This window comes from Pongo pygmaeus, chromosome 4 (assembly GCF_028885625.2).
Source record: "Pongo pygmaeus isolate AG05252 chromosome 4, NHGRI_mPonPyg2-v2.0_pri, whole genome shotgun sequence".
Taxonomy (NCBI): Eukaryota; Metazoa; Chordata; class Mammalia; order Primates; family Hominidae; genus Pongo; species Pongo pygmaeus.
The window spans coordinates 9198240-9213924 of NC_072377.2; the positions used below are offsets into that span (position 1 = coordinate 9198240).

The 15685-nt window shown below is 41.1% G+C and overlaps 1 protein-coding gene across 5 annotated transcripts in view; it reads right to left on the bottom strand.

Moving 5' to 3' along the window:
* The window catches only part of SEMA5A (semaphorin 5A), a 516751-nt gene that overhangs the window by 78395 nt on the left and 422671 nt on the right, over positions 1-15685 (bottom strand). For all 5 annotated transcript variants that reach the window (XM_054488673.2, XM_063664657.1, XM_063664656.1 and 2 more), the window contains 2 exons: positions 6927-7108; positions 3296-3439 (listed from right to left, as the gene is read on the bottom strand). In XM_054488673.2, coding sequence (XP_054344648.1) covers positions 3296-3439; positions 6927-7108 — 326 coding nt within the window. The remainder of the gene's footprint in view (positions 1-3295; positions 3440-6926; positions 7109-15685) is intronic.

Genomic DNA, 15685 nt, shown 5'->3' on the forward strand with positions numbered 1-15685 from the left:
ATGAGGGGTAGGGATACGAATGACTGGGGAACAGAGAATCAACTCTGGCAGATAGACTCTATGGGGACCCTAGTGAGCTCTGCCTCCTGATATTCATACCCTGCGTCATCACCTCCTCTAGGTTGTGGAGGCCTGTGTCTTACTTCCAACCAACAGAATATGGCAAAGGGGTGAGATGTCACTTTTGTGATTATGTTACATAAGTTTGTAACGCCCATCTTGCAAGGAGACTGTCTTTCTTGCTGGATTTTAAAAGGCAAGTGACAACACCACGAAGGATCGCTTGGCAAGAAACTGAGAGTGGTCTCTAGATAACAACTATGTAAGGAATTGAGGTCTGCAGTTTGACAGCCCACAAAGAACTGAATACAAACAACAACCATATGATCTTGGAAGTGAATCCTTCCCCAGTGGAGCCTCAGATGAGACCACAACTCTGGCCCATGTTTTGATTGAAGCCTGCTGAGGCCCCAAGTGGAGGATCTAGCTAAGCCATATAGGAATTACTGACCCACTGGGACTATGAGATTTCAAAAAGAAATGTGTGTTGTTTTGAGCCACCAAGTTTATGGAACTACTGTTACGCAGCAGGAGGAAACTAGCACAGATAATAACATTTGCATCTTGACAATATTTACAGACGTCCATTTCTTCCTTTTGTTAGTAGCCTCTCTGGGAGTTGGTGCTTCTACTTAGTTCTTGCTACTCCAGAAAATCTTTACAAGGAAATGTCAGAAGAGAAAAACAAACTGTCTATACATTCTAAAGTACATGTAAAAATTAAGCTAGAGTTATTTTTCAGAAAAATAATAATGTAAATACTTCCGAGATTTTTGTTGCAACAAAGCTCCCATTGAATAATTCCACACACTGGAGATGTCCCAGATGAAAAATCACTAACTATAAACCTACTACTAACTTAGGGAATCTTTTGGGAAGATCAATTCATTATCTTGTGGCTACCCAGGATTTCTTGAGGGTTGATGGTGTTTAAATAAATATGATATACATTTATTAATTATTTTGTATGCCTAGTTCTTAGTCTTTTGTATTCTCCCAGGGGATCATAGTCTCCTTCAATCTGGAGTTTAGTCCTCAAACATCTGCATTGTTGGAATCAGAATGCTTTTATATTTCTTAGGTGAAGAGACCTTTCATATAACATGGCAGAGACATCTAAGAACCTATTGCTTATGAAGACCACAGAGGAAACTTTAGGTACTTGGATTTTCTGGTTTTCTTTAATCTCCCAGTAGCCCCCTAGAAAGACTATTCAATAGAAAAGCTTACATTTTATAAAAATTTTACATAGTCCCTGTTCTTACTATCCATTATTTAAATTCATGTTTTCCTCCATTGAGCAAATGCTAATCTACAAATGAACATTTTTTCTTTACAAAAGGAATATTTTACATATAAGTCCCTCAAACACACTTGTCATCTCTATTCCTCATCTTTTCCTGAAGACACCGCTGTATGAAAAATCCTATGTGGATGCAAACATACACGTATGTTAGCCACAGTGTTAATCAGCCTCTTCCTTCCTGTGTGATCAACCTGGGAATGGTGATAACACATGCTAAGTTTGTGGTGGTGCCTTGACGCTAGGGAAGCCTTTGCACAGATGGAAGTGACTTTGCCTGGATGGGCTGTACAGGTTGAGCATCCCTTAGCTGAAATGTCAGGTCCATTAGTGTTTTGGATTTCACATTGTTTCAGATTTTGGAATATTGGTGTATATATAATGAGATATCTTGGGGATAGGACTCAAGTCTAAATACAAAATTCATTCACACATCAAATATACCATATACACAAAGGCTGGATGTAGTTTTATATATTTTAAATAATTTTTTGCATAAAACAAAGTTTTGACTGCATTTTGACTGCCACCAGTCAAAAGACTTTGACTGCAAAAGTCAAAAAACCAGTGTGGAAATTTCCACTTGTGCATCATGCCAGTGCTAGAAAAGTTTTGGATTTTGAAGCATATTGGGTTTCAGATTTTCAGATTAGGAATGTTCAACCTGTCCTAGGTGACAATTTATAGCGTTTAAAAACTTCCACCCAATTTAAAATTGTACAAGGCTTGGAAATAATAGGGAGACAATTCTTCCATAATAGGCTTTCCCACTTATCAACTGGTGTTAGAAAACGACAGGCTTGCACAAGACTGTCTCAGGGACTGCTTCAAAAATGACAAACCCTGCTTGGTAAAAATCATCTTCATTTCCTGTTAGTCAAAAGGAGTGAAATCTTAATTGGCAAGTGAGGAACACACTTGAAGAAAAAAAAGGAATGATTCTCCTTAGTTGATTTTAGGTTGTAATAAATACCTGATAGCTATCTAAACAGTAAGTCTGTTGGTTCTGTTTGTATAAATACTAAATGCATAGCAAATAACTATATACAGTATTTTTATTCGAGGTTCCACTGAGCTCATGTCATCAAATATAAACCTACTATATTTTAATTAAAATGCATTGAAAGCCATTCAATTAGTTTATATTAGTATAGCTGAATAAGAATCCTGAAAGCACTATGAAATTTACCTACTTGAATTCTTTCCTAATAGTGATAAATTAGAATAAACATTAATAGTATATTTAATGCATATTAAGACAGATTCAATGATCTTGCAAAACAGATTCAGTGATTACGATTGCAGAGGTTGAGCCTGAAACCAAACGTCTAATTCTACACCAAGAAACAAATTGTTAAATCCAAGACTAAATCAAAATGTCGCATGATGTGCTGAAAGCTCAAAATACACGTGGAGAAGAACCCCCAATTTGGGTTGTGCTGCAGCTGCATTGAGGGTATTTCTGAATATGCCCTCCCATACCTTCCAGAGGATTAACTGAGTTCTGATGAAAACCCTACGGCACCTGCCCAGTAGTGTCTGCATCCGGGACCTTCTTAGGTCATCCTTGGAACTGAAGCTTTGAGATCGGTCTGGTTAAATTCTCACAAGAGTAAGTCTCCTACAGACGTACTTCCAGAGTCTCCAGGAGCCTAACCCAGCACAGAGGTCCCTGGGTACTCTAATCCCTTGGCAATTGCTCAGCGGAGCCAACCCAGCTGTGGAGGCACCAGAGCAGCCCAGTGATGCTGTCAACGAGGCTTTGATCAAAATTAAAGGATGCCAGGAAAAGAAGAGGACGACTGGCTCAGCAGAAAGGGATGCCACACATAAGCTTAGGCAGATCCAAAACTAAAACCGCGGGGAACTCGACCTGGCCGGAATGCGAGTAAGCGTGAGGCTGGCGGTGCTGGCAGCAGGGTGGGCACGTACCTTTCCTCGCGGTTCTGTCCCACACACACCCGGCCCCCGTGCCTGGGAGTGGGGTTGCTGCAGGAGCGCTGCCGCACCTGGAAGCCGATCCCACAGGTAGTGCTGCAGGGAGACCACGAGGTCCAGGGAGTCCAGCCTCCGTTCCTGAGGGAAGGGAGCAACGCAATCATTAGATCCCGCAGGCTCAGAGTCCAAGCCCTGTCTGTACCCACGGCCAAATGCCTGTGTTCCCCAGGAGGATCATGCTTGGGGCTGCTGGGGAGAGAAAACACCAGCCAGGGGACTGAATGGACTGCACCCTGTGAATCTCAATTCCTGTGTCTGCAGCCCCAAGGCATCTGGTTTATAGCCAAGATAGGAAATTTGAGAATAAAGTTTTAAGTGCACCGTAAATAATGGACTATATTAGAAACTATCAAGAAACTTAAGTTATGAAAATATTAAACTAATAAAGAATAAGGTTATTTCACTGAAAAGCATTTAGAAATGAATCTCTACACCTCTAGAGTTTATGATTTTTTGGACTTGTATTATATCATTTATAATCTATGAGAAGCGCACATTTGGACAAAATGCTCATCTAAAACTGCCTAAAATGCTTTCTTTTAAAATCTATTAATATCAGTGAAAATCAGTAACTCTCCTGATAGCAGCAAACTGATAAAGAGTGTTGTATTGTTAGAATAATTATCAAAGCTTTAAACGAAAATGTCATATTGTTAGAATAATATTCAAAGCTTTAAAACAAACTTCATTAAAAATTTAAAAAGGACGTTTAAATTCAGATTATTGGCTATCTTTTAAGAAACTGACAGAGACATAAAGAGTGCAAATTGCATATAACTAACCATGTGTATTTATGTTATTACACATACAGAGTAATGTAGACATATAAAAATATAAAATAAAAATAGGATGAACCAATTTAAAAAATTTTTTAAATTCTGTTGACGGCTCTAGAAATGTTTTAGTATTGTATTTTTTCCTTAAAATGCCTGTATTCAGACTGGTTATAATTTAAGTGTCCCCCTTAACATGTTGTTCCTGCTATTAAAAAATACATAGGTTTTTTTTTTTAATGTTATGTGTTAAAATATATATTAAATCCAGATTCCAAACTTCCACATAGACGGTCTACTTTGTGCAGAATATTTTTACTTCTGCAATCACACATGCATTTCCTTGGATATTTGTCACCTTCATCCATAAGATTTACATTTCCTATGAAAAAATATTAGCTCACATTAATTCTCATTTTTACTTTATGTATTTCCTTTTAAAACATGGAGGTCAACAACTATGCCACTGAAGGTCCTGCTATAAATAATATGTTGAATATATCATATTAAAAATAATTTCAAATAAAAATTTTTCTGAGAAAATTCTTAGAATATTTCATGTTTTCCTACTTTACTGAAACCTAATTATTTAATAAAATATGTAGTAATAGCTTTATGTATATTATAATAAAACTGCTCTATAATAATATAACCAAAATTATCACACAATAAGACAAATCTTCCCACATTTCTTATAAAGATAATCAGCTAGTATCTTATACCCTGCTACCTACAATCTTAAAAATTATCCATGTTATTCACTGAATTATATTTACAAATTTAAATAGCAGTTTTAGTATAAACAAATTACATTTAATTTGCAAAGTTTCATTATATATGATAAAAGTTGTTAGATCATGCAGCAAATGGTGCTTTCAAATTTGTTTGGAAACTCTTCAATTCTTAAATCTTTTAGCAAATGTGGATTGATTTTTTTTTTTTTTTTTTTTTGAGACAGAGTCTCGCTCTGTCGCCAGGCTGGAGTGTAGTGGTGCTAACTTGGCTCACTGCAACCTCTGCCTGACGGGTTCAAGAGATTCTCCTGCCTCAGCCTCCCAAGTAGCTGGGATTACAGGCATGTGCCACCATGCCCAGCTAATTTTGTATTTTTAGTAGAGACGGGTTCTCTCCATGTTGGTGGGGCTGGTTTTGAACTCCTGACCTCAGGTGATCTGCCCACCTCAGCCTCCCAAAGTGTTGGGATTACAGGCGTGAACCACCGTGCCAGGCCACAAATGTGGAATTTTATGACATATTCCATTTACAATATATGGAACATGTTTGTATATAGGGTAGTAAGTAAATAAAAGTGTATATAATAGGAAAAGAATATCTGAGGAAAGAAGTGAACACAGCTTTACATGTACATATCTATTACCTAGACCTGAGTTTCCATACTTCTAAATGCTGCTTAGAGGCAGACACGGTGACCAAACAAGTCACATAAAGCACACAGAGATCAGGAGGGGGTCGCTTTCATGATTATTAGTACAAAGCAATCCATTTATGCTTTTAAAGCCTCATTCAAACTAGTTCACTTACTAGATTTTTAATCTTAAAATAACTACTAGTTGCATTGCAGCTCTGCTTAGAAAATGACTTTCCAACTAGAGCAAGAACTGAAGACATATCAATAAATAAGTTATAGCAATTCATTTGATAGTCTTCTTTTTCCATTAAACAATATGAGCAAAGAGTATTAGGTACTTGTTGTAATCTTCAAACAACAGCAGTTTGATAGCTTTTGTAAGTTTTAGCCAGGCATCTGTGGAAATCATTTCATTTAATACAAAGCATACAGTACATAATACAATGTTGATATGCCTGTGTCCTCTGTAATACAAAACAAAACAAAAAACCCCTAATCTCTGTGGCCCTGATTTGCTCCTTTCACCTTGGTGGTGAGAAAAATGTGAGCAGAGGGCAAAGTCAGCCTTCTGCTCCTGCACTTTACTTGCCTGGCCTGCTTCCTCTTAGGCGCATGTGCCTGCATCACCTGGGCTCTCCTACAATTTGATCACCCAATCTGATTTCCACTTTTAGTGACTTCATAAACAACTGTCTCAGAGACTTTTTTTTTTTTTTCCATTCTAAGTGGGCACATGGAAAGCAGATAATATGTTTGAAAAATACTACAAATTAATGAACAAGTGACAAAGAAGCATAAAGACTGATCTCAGAGGTGTTCCTGATACTTGCTTTAAAATTTCTCTGTGATCACGGTGTTATAGGTGCAGGAGATGGAGAGCAAACAGAATATAGTTTAAAAAGAAGAAAACAACACCACAGTAAGCGGAAGCAACAGGAAAGCTATTCAATAAGTTATGTTATTTAAACTGCTCTCTTGATTACCCAGTGCCTAACGTTAGCTGAGGTGAGGTGCTCTGAACTCCAATATCCTATAGAGTAGAGCAAGTTGATCAAGGACTTGGCTTCTTCTACCTCCTAACCTAGTCTTATTATGTCCTACCCCTAACGGACTATTAGTTGATATATTCCAGGAAAAGATTATTAAATAACATGGATGTTTTCCTTAAAGCCAATCATATCGTCCAAATTGTAAATACTTTTCCTAATCTAACGAAGAGTATGTGAATAAGTGTAGATCTGTAATCCAATTTATAGTTTAAAATCTCCTTCCAAAAATCATGTAATTTTTAATTGGTGAATGTCCCTGGTGTTTCACCACAGTTCTCTCCAAAAGGGAATTATATTATGAATGATGTCCCAAACTCCTCAAGAATCTGAGTTTAATACACAGCAGCACAACTGGCGTGTTCTGAGGGGCACACCTGGAACAGTTGGCAATCTCCATGCTAGGGCCCTCGCACTGCCAGCCACCACACTGCGGGGCCGGGCTGTCGCAGGAGCGGGTTCGACAAAGGCAGGATCCCACGGCGCTGCCATCCGTGTGTGTGCAAGGGGTCCATGGAGACCACATGCCAAAGTGTCCATCCACGGTGAGATTCCTGGTCTAGGAAGCAAAACCAAGTAGAGGTGTCAGAAAAGGTTAAAGCTGAACACATAATAGAGTAAAAATTAAAAATCCCTCATAAGACAATCAAAACTCCTTTAGAGTTTTTTGTTGTTGTTATTGCAATTAGAAAAAGGGCTGGGCGCGGTGGCTCACGCCTGCAATCCCAGCACTTTGGGAGACTGAGACGGGCGGATCACGAGGTCAGGAGATCGAGATCATCCTGGCTAACACGGGGAAACCCCGTCTCTACTAAAAACACAAAAAATTAGCCGGGCGTGGTGGCAGGCGCCTGTAGTCTCAGCGACTCTGGAGGCTGAGGCAGGTGAATGCCCTGAACCCGGGAGGTGGAGCTTGCAGCGAGCCGAGATCGCATCACTGCACTCCAGCTTGAGGGACTGAGTGAGACTCCACCTCAAAAAAAAAAGAAAAGAAAGAAAGAAAAGAAAAAGATTGCATGAGGGAGTATTTCAACGTAAAGCAGCAAAGGTGATTGCTGGAGATGGTGAGGAAGAAGCAGGGAGGGAGGCAGGGGGAAAGGGGAGACAGAAAATGAGAAGAAGAAAAAGAAGAGAAAGATGAAGGAGAAGGAAAAGGAGGAGGGGGAGGAGGAGGAAAGGAAGGAGACGAAAAAGGAGAAAGAAAAAAATGATGGGAGGAGGGCTGAGAAGAGAGGAGGAGGAGGAGTGAAGGATACTAGTGACTTGGCAATCAAGTTATGGCCAAATTGTCCACTAATTTGGAAAATCCAAAACTAAGAGGAACTGGAGTGAAAAATCACAGCTGCCTAACCCCATTGCATGTTTATGTGCCTTCAAAAAATGAAAACTTAGTAACATTTATCATTAAAGACTTGGTTTGGCTCTCAAACTGAAAGCATTCAATTCAGAACATATTTAAAGAGTATCTATTAAGCAGCTGCAGTGCTTCTCTTTGTTAAGCATATCCCAGTCAAACCTATGTTCTGATAAACTTCTAAGAGCTTATGGGCCAGTGAGAAACAGTTAGACACATAATTATTACTCCATGTAGAATCTGACGATGGATTCATGAACAGGGGCTATTGTAGCAGAGGAGAGAACACCCAACACGCTCACGAGGTCTGGGAAGAGCAACGAGGGGCCTGTGTTGAGTCTTAAAGAGTGAAGAGCCAAGTAGATGGGCTGGCAAGGGCTGGCAAGGGTGAGGGCAGAGGAATGAGGCTGCCAAATGGGAAGGGCACATGGGCATTCCCCATCAGTGTGGGGTGAGCTGGATGTTCAGGGGAGCAACACCAAGGACTGAGGAGGAGCCCAGGGCAGGGACCTCATGGGGAGGGGTCAGGGAGCCCCCTGAGCTTGCTGGTGTGGCACCTCTGAAGGCACTCAAGGGGAGGGCATGGCATCGCTGGGACATGCATGACCAGCTCTGGTGTGGCGGAGGCACCAGCATGTACCTGGATCGTTGAAGAAGGGACAGCTTCCTGCCAAATCTGATAAGCAAATCTGCTCAGGAGATGGCAGTGCTGCTGGAAGGAGAGACTCATGGGACACAGCCTTACATCACATGCCCAGAAAACAGCAAACAGATCTCTCCTCAGAAAAGCAATGGGAAGAAGGTCTAAGTCTAAGCCTCCTGTTTTGGTTGTTGTTGTTTTTGAGATGGAGTCTCACTCTGTTGCCCAGGCTGGAGTGCAGTGGTGTAATCTTGGCTCACTGCAACCTCCACCTCCCAGGTTCAAATGATTCTCGTGCCTCAGTCTCCCGAGTAGCTGAGACTACAGGCACATGCCACCACACCAGCTAATTTTTATATTTTTAGTAGAGACACGGTTTCACCATGTTGGCCAGTCTGGTCTGGAACTCCTGACCTCAAATAATTAGCTCCCCTTGTCCTCTCAAAGTGCTGGGATTACAGGCATGGGCCACCGTGCACGGCCTCCAAACCTCCTGATATTAATATGGAAATTTAAGCATCCTTGAGAAAATCTGACCAAGGAAGACCTTTGGTGATGAGTGAACCACATGCTTTCACCTTGCCCTCTGCAGCCAGCTGCACCCCTCCTCCTCTGCCAGAGTTCTCTTCCAGAACTATCTACTACCATTGGAAAGACTCATCGTCCTCACATGAAACAACTCACAGGAAACAACTCTATGTACCATACAGTTCATTCTCTTCGGGTTACACACTATACCCATACTTCGCCATTTCAGAATAATACTGACACCATATTTTGTGAGTAAAAACATAGGCAAACTTTACTTTTGATTCATCATTGACCCAAATACAATAGGAACTAACATGAAAAGTGTTTGTTGTTTTTGACATGACTGGTTAACCAAATCCAATTGCTATAATTATGACTATCCCTCTTTTCTAACCAACCCTCTAACATTTTCTATCCAGTAAGGTGGATGGGATTGGGAATTTCCTTCCATACCTGGCTATTTATGTAAGAAACTGTAGCAAAAGGGACGGAATGGAGCTGCACCATCTGTTAGAGCAATTCTTTTCTTTTCTTTTTGTAAATTTTACTTTAAGTTCTGGGATATATGTGCCAAATATGCAAGTTTGTTACATAGGTATATATGGGCCATGGTGGTTTGCTGCATCTATCAACCCATCATCTAGGTTTTAAACTCCACATGCATTAGGTATTTGTCCTAATGCTCTCCCTCCCCTTTCCCCCACCCTCTGACAGGTCCCGATGTGTGATGTTCCCCTCCCTGTGCCCATGTGTTCTCATTGTTCAACTCCCATTTATGAGTCAGAACATGCAGCATTTGGTTTTCTGTTAGAGCAATTCTAAGTGATACATTGGATCCTACCCAAGAGGAAAATATCCCCATTTCCAAGGTCCCGGTGGCCTCCTTATTGGCTAAGATGAAAAGACAGTGCCTACTCTGATCATGAGGTTCCCTGAAGACCATAGTGTTTTCCTGGAGAACCAAGCCTTGCATGACGTGACTCAAGCCACTAATATAGAAGATTCTGTTGTTAAAGAGGCAAAGACCCTACCATTTGGGATTTTCAACATTCTCCTTTCACCTTTTTATCAGCCCTCCCTCTGTCTCCAGCCAAAGGACTCCTGTGTCAGTGGATAAGAAGTGGACAGTCACGTTCACTGTGGGCAAACGCAGTTCCTATGCTAACACATCCTCGCCTGCTTTAACATCCAGACTCCCGCTTGCTGTGCAAACATTGCTAGTATTGTTTTGACTGTAAAAAGCACGTCTCTTGTTCATAGAGCCAGCCTCAAGAAATAACTGATCAGACAGAATATTTGCATCATAGTTACACAATATATAGGTCTGTACTATTTTGACTCTTTGCAGTGTGGGCTCAGCTAAGAAACCTTCTACGGCTGCTGAAGGCCCCAGCAGACACCACCACGGGAGCTGTGACCATCCTAAGCCCGCAGGTGAGAGGGAGGACAGGGTGGCTGGAGACATCGTTAGTTGAAGGGGGTAAGGGAGTTATACCCCAGTCTCATTCCTCCTGCCCATGCCTCTCATTACCTGAGCCCAAGGCCACAAGACAACAAGGGAGAGAGGATCAGACATTGGATGTGAGGAAGGTCAGACCCTTGAGGCAGAGAGTGAGTGGGGAGGGAGACTGTTTGAGAGGCTCTCTGGGACATTTGGTCCATCCTTTGCCTCACTTCTTTATGAAGCTGTAATGGCTCCAAGAGTTCATCTTGCCCTCTGCTCAGAAAGCCAAATGCACTGGGAACAACAGGAATGACAGCAAAGAGCTGAATTACTCCAGGGCCAGGCAAGTGAGGAGAACAGAGAGAAACTCCTCAAGCCTGGCTCCCTGAGAATTCGGAGGCTAGGGGTTTTTGAGGGTACTTTGGCAGGCTGGGGCTGGGGAACCGAAACAGTTGATGAAATGACGGGTGTTCAAACTGCCTTCAGGCAGCTGAGTCAGTTCCTGAGAGGGGGTCTCAGACTACGGGGCAGCTTTTGGTCAGCTGAAGTGCTAAATCTGAAAAATATCTCAAAGGCCACTTCTTTACGTTTCACAACTGCAATGTTATCTATAGGGGTAGTTAGAGAAGTTATAAATCTTGTGACCCGTGGTTACCTGAATCTGTAGTAAACAGCTTAAAGAAAAGCAGGCTAAATGTCAGCAGGTCATTGTTCATGCCTATTCTTCAGCAAAGTTCAAGCCCTTATCATTATGAATACAGTTTCAGTCTCTGAATATGAGGACAGGGAGGTAAGTTTTCCTTGCCTCAAAATTTAACTGTAAACTAAATTCCTCTCACAGTTATCTTGGCATTGGCCTCTGTGTTATTATATGCAAAACAAAATTACACAAAACAGTTTAGCCTGCGATGTTAAAAGCAAGATGGAATCACTCACACTGGAATTCTCTCATCACTTCTAATTCTGCAAAGGCTGTTTCAAAGGTGTGAGGGGTCATTCAGGTTGGGATGCTATGGAGGTCAAAGCAGTTCTATCTTAGATGCTAATCCACCATGTTGACTTCTGATTAACCCCAGTTCTGGGAATGCCTCTACGATTTCCAGTTTACATGTTGTTCCTTGTGTAAGAGCATGTACTTACCACAAACCCTGCCCTTCAGCAAATTCCTAGGCATTCCCTCTGAAGCATGTATACCCTTTCCCTATGGCACACAAGCCCTAGGAATAATGGCATGGAGATCTACCTGTCCTGCAGCTTCCCAAGAGCATATTTCTCTCTGTAAGTTCCCAATAAACTCACCCTGTACCGACAAACTGACTTTGTCTGCCTCACTCTTTGGTTTCTTGGGTCCTTCTGTGTTTGGGGGTTTATTTGCACATACGTCCCTTTCATGAAGCAGATGCATTTGTGATTTTTTCTGAAGGTTTATAAATCCCCCTAGTATTAATCGGAAACATTTGAGATGGCAGAATTGCGACAGATTAAAGAAGTTGAGGCAAAGAAGAGTCTTTCCAAGCCCCTTTAGTCTCCATTTTCTCACCTAAAATACAAAGGGAATGAGCAGGGAGGTTCCTAGGATCTCCTGAGCTCTAAGAGGTCATGAGGAAATCCTAAACTCATGATGATATAGACAATAGAAATATCTAAGACTGTGAGGCCAGAAGGAAGTACAATATGATGACGACAACCGAATAAAGATGGAAACAGAAATCATTCAGAGTTCCAGTCCATGTGATTCCTTAAAATAATCTCCTGTCCTGGAGGGAGCCTGAGAATTTCCACTTTTCCAAAGAGGCTAAGGTAGGGACACCAGCCAAGGTAAATGGATTTTTATGAAGAAAGTACTTTGAAAAAAAGGGGATTTGCATTCATTATGGGAATTATTCCTCACCATTGTGAGGTGGAGCAGAGGGAGGAGGAATCTATGGTGAGTTGGGCTGGCACCACTGGCCACACTTCTGAACCTCAAACAGGACATATCTGAGGCCAGGGTTGAATCCTGACTAGGCTATAATCCAATCATGGCAACCCCTTCAGTTGGGCCAGTGCTGGGTCTAGAAACTGACATGTGACCCAGTTCTGGCCAATGAGACTCAAGAGGACACTGCAAGAGGTTTCTAGAAACTATTTTCTTTCAAATGAAGAGGAGGAAGCTTTCTCTGCTCCTTCTCTTCCTTCCTGCTTTGGACACGGTTACAGGTGAATATGATACTTGGCAATCCTACTGCCTTCTTGTGAGCAAGAGGAGAAGGCCTAGGGAATCAAAGACTTGCTCATCTGCTGTCCTGCCTGAATTCAACAGCAGAATCAGCCCTGAAACTGCTGCCTCACGATGTACCACAGGATGAAAATAGTCCTTTATTAGGCCCTATTCACAGGAAATTTAATTACCATTAGGCATATGCAGTCTATATGATTTAATCTCTTTATGCTATTTTCATAATATTAATATTTCATAAAATTAAACTAAGATTCACATGAATTTGATAATATCCCAAAGATTCCCTAGCTAGTTATTTGGAAGATGTAATTTGAAGCACTGGTCTTCCTTTTCTCCACTGCCCCAGAGTTTCTCCACATTGGCACTATTGGCATTTGGGCTGGATAATTTGTTGTAGGGGCTGCCCTGTGCATAACAGGATGTTTAGTGACACCCCTGGCCTCCACCCACTGGATGCCAGTGCCCTACCACCCCCAGATGTGACAACCCAAAATGTCTCCAGAGATTGCTAAATGACCCTGGGGGCAACTTTTTTCCTGATTCAGAACCACTGCACCAGACATTCTTTGTTCGTCTGGCCTAGCATGAGTTAGTAGGGTCTTAAGCAAAGAGATGCTATAAATGTTCTCTTTCCAAATATATGAATCAGAAAAGAAGAGCTTATAAGAAAGGCACAGGAAAAGAGAGGAAGAACTTGAATTAAGTGACGGCTAATGGAAGAATGAAGAGGAAAGAGGCAAATAAAATAGAGCAGAAACAGTTACCAAACCCTGGAAAGAAAAGGAACTGCATTGGACAAATCATAGTGAGAGCACACAGCAATTGCACTTTGGCAGGGTAAGAATGTGAGATTCAGTTTCTGGCCATGGCTGGAGTAGCTGAAGACTTTAAGGGCAGCGTTTTCAATCCAGGGTCACTGTAGTTGGTTCTACTACATTTCAGAATGAGAACTTGCAATCCTTAGAAAAGTACATGGGACTTTGGGTGCAGGTTCTCTGTGTTGCATTTAAGCACTTGCTCATTTTGACCCTGAGTATATTCATGTAAGAATCTGCCTAGAAAGCAGATCCATGAATAACAATGTAAGTTCTGTGGCTTTACTTTTTCATATGAATAGGTATTTTTATATTTTTTAGGCTTCCTTAAACAGACATCAGACATATATCTAGAATAAATTATCTGTGGTTGTGCTATCTTCTAGATTTCTGCAATGCAACTTTCTATTAGGGGTATGTGTATTATACTATTTAATATTAAACATTAGACCTTAGCAAGACATATACCATGTAGTGGTAGTTGCATGTGTGCCAGGCACTGTGCTTGCTTTACATGTATTAACTCCTTGAATCTTCAACACATCTGTAGCACCTACAGCCCATTTTACAGATATGAAACAGTCTGAGATAGGATAAGTAAGTTGCTCAAAGTCACTCTGGTTGTAAAAGACCCAAGAATCAAACAAGCCAGTCCAGAGTCTACGATGTCAATCACTTCATTCTGTAAAGTAATTTGCAGATCCTTCTTTGGTGAGAGTCTCAAAGAAATTAGCTTCAAGTAATTTTACCCCCTACTCTGTAACAGCAAATTTCCCTTCACCTAGGAAATAGCAGGTTTCCAAGTGCTAGCTAAGGAAGATGCAATTTTTGTTACCAAGCACCATCTGCAATCCTATATTTCATTTGTTCATGTCCATTTCATTAATTTCAACTGACCAAGGATGTAGATGCATTTGGTGAGTGCAGAGGTCCCTGGAGCACATCTTTAGATTCTTACTGTATTCCAACCACTATTGTTTCATGACTTAATTGAAGTCTTATTTTTCTATTCTGATAGTTTCAAAAGTTAAAAAAAATCTTCCTTTTTAAAATTTTCATGTACATTTTGCCATAGAATGTAACAAAACAGAATGTTAGATATGCTCCTCGGCAAAGCTTGTCTCGTGCTATGATATCAACTAAGTATCATCCCTAAGTCTATCTCTGCAAATGAGTTACACAGGAAATGCAGTGCCTCCAAAAAGAACTAAGCTGAAGCACTGTGCAGCCTCTGATAGGATGGGTAGACTGCGGCAATAGTTATCTAATACCTCCAAGCCCCACCTCTTCCATTTATAAAATGGAAGCAAAAATGTCCATCCCTTGGGATCACAGTGAACATTAAATGAGACAATCCATTGAAAGTTGCCTCACATGGCACTGAGCACATGTTCTAGACACTCAAGTAAACCTTAGTTCTCTTTTCTTTCTATTATATTAAGATTCTGTCACAAAATTCAAAAATAATCTCTCACCTGCTCTGTAAGCATCATCTGTTGGTGACGACTGTGTCACCCCTGCTTTGGGAAGACATTGAGAGCTTAGAAGGGCATTATCCTGAAGATTAGGGATAATGTCAAAAATGTTGAATTTAAATCCTGGTTTCTTTCCCAGTGCAGTTTTAGAACATTTGATAAATCCCTTAGACTGTAGTCTATGTTACTCCCATCTAAAAGAGGGCTCTGGGCTTGATCATCGCTAAAATCCCCTTTTATTCTAAAGACACTAACTACATAATGGCATTGAGAAGAATCCTGTTATTAAGAGACCCCTAGGTGTTTATTTGCTCTTTGTATCTTGTTAGTTATTACATGATGTATAGCCCATTTTGCATTTCTGTAAAGGAACACCTGAGGCTGGGTAATTTATAAAGAAAAGAGGTTCATTTTGGTCACAGTTTTGCAGACTGGCCAAGAAGCATAGTGCTGGCATCTGCCTCTGGTGAGGGTCCCACAAAACTTACAATTATGGCAGAAGGTGAAAGGGGAGCAGATGTGTCACATGGTGAGAGAGAGAGTGAGAGATGCTAGGGTCTTTAAAACAACCAACTCTTGGCCGGGCGCAGTGGCTCACGCCTGTAATCCCAGCACTTTGGGAGGCCGAGGCGGGTGGATCACGAGGTTCGGGAGAT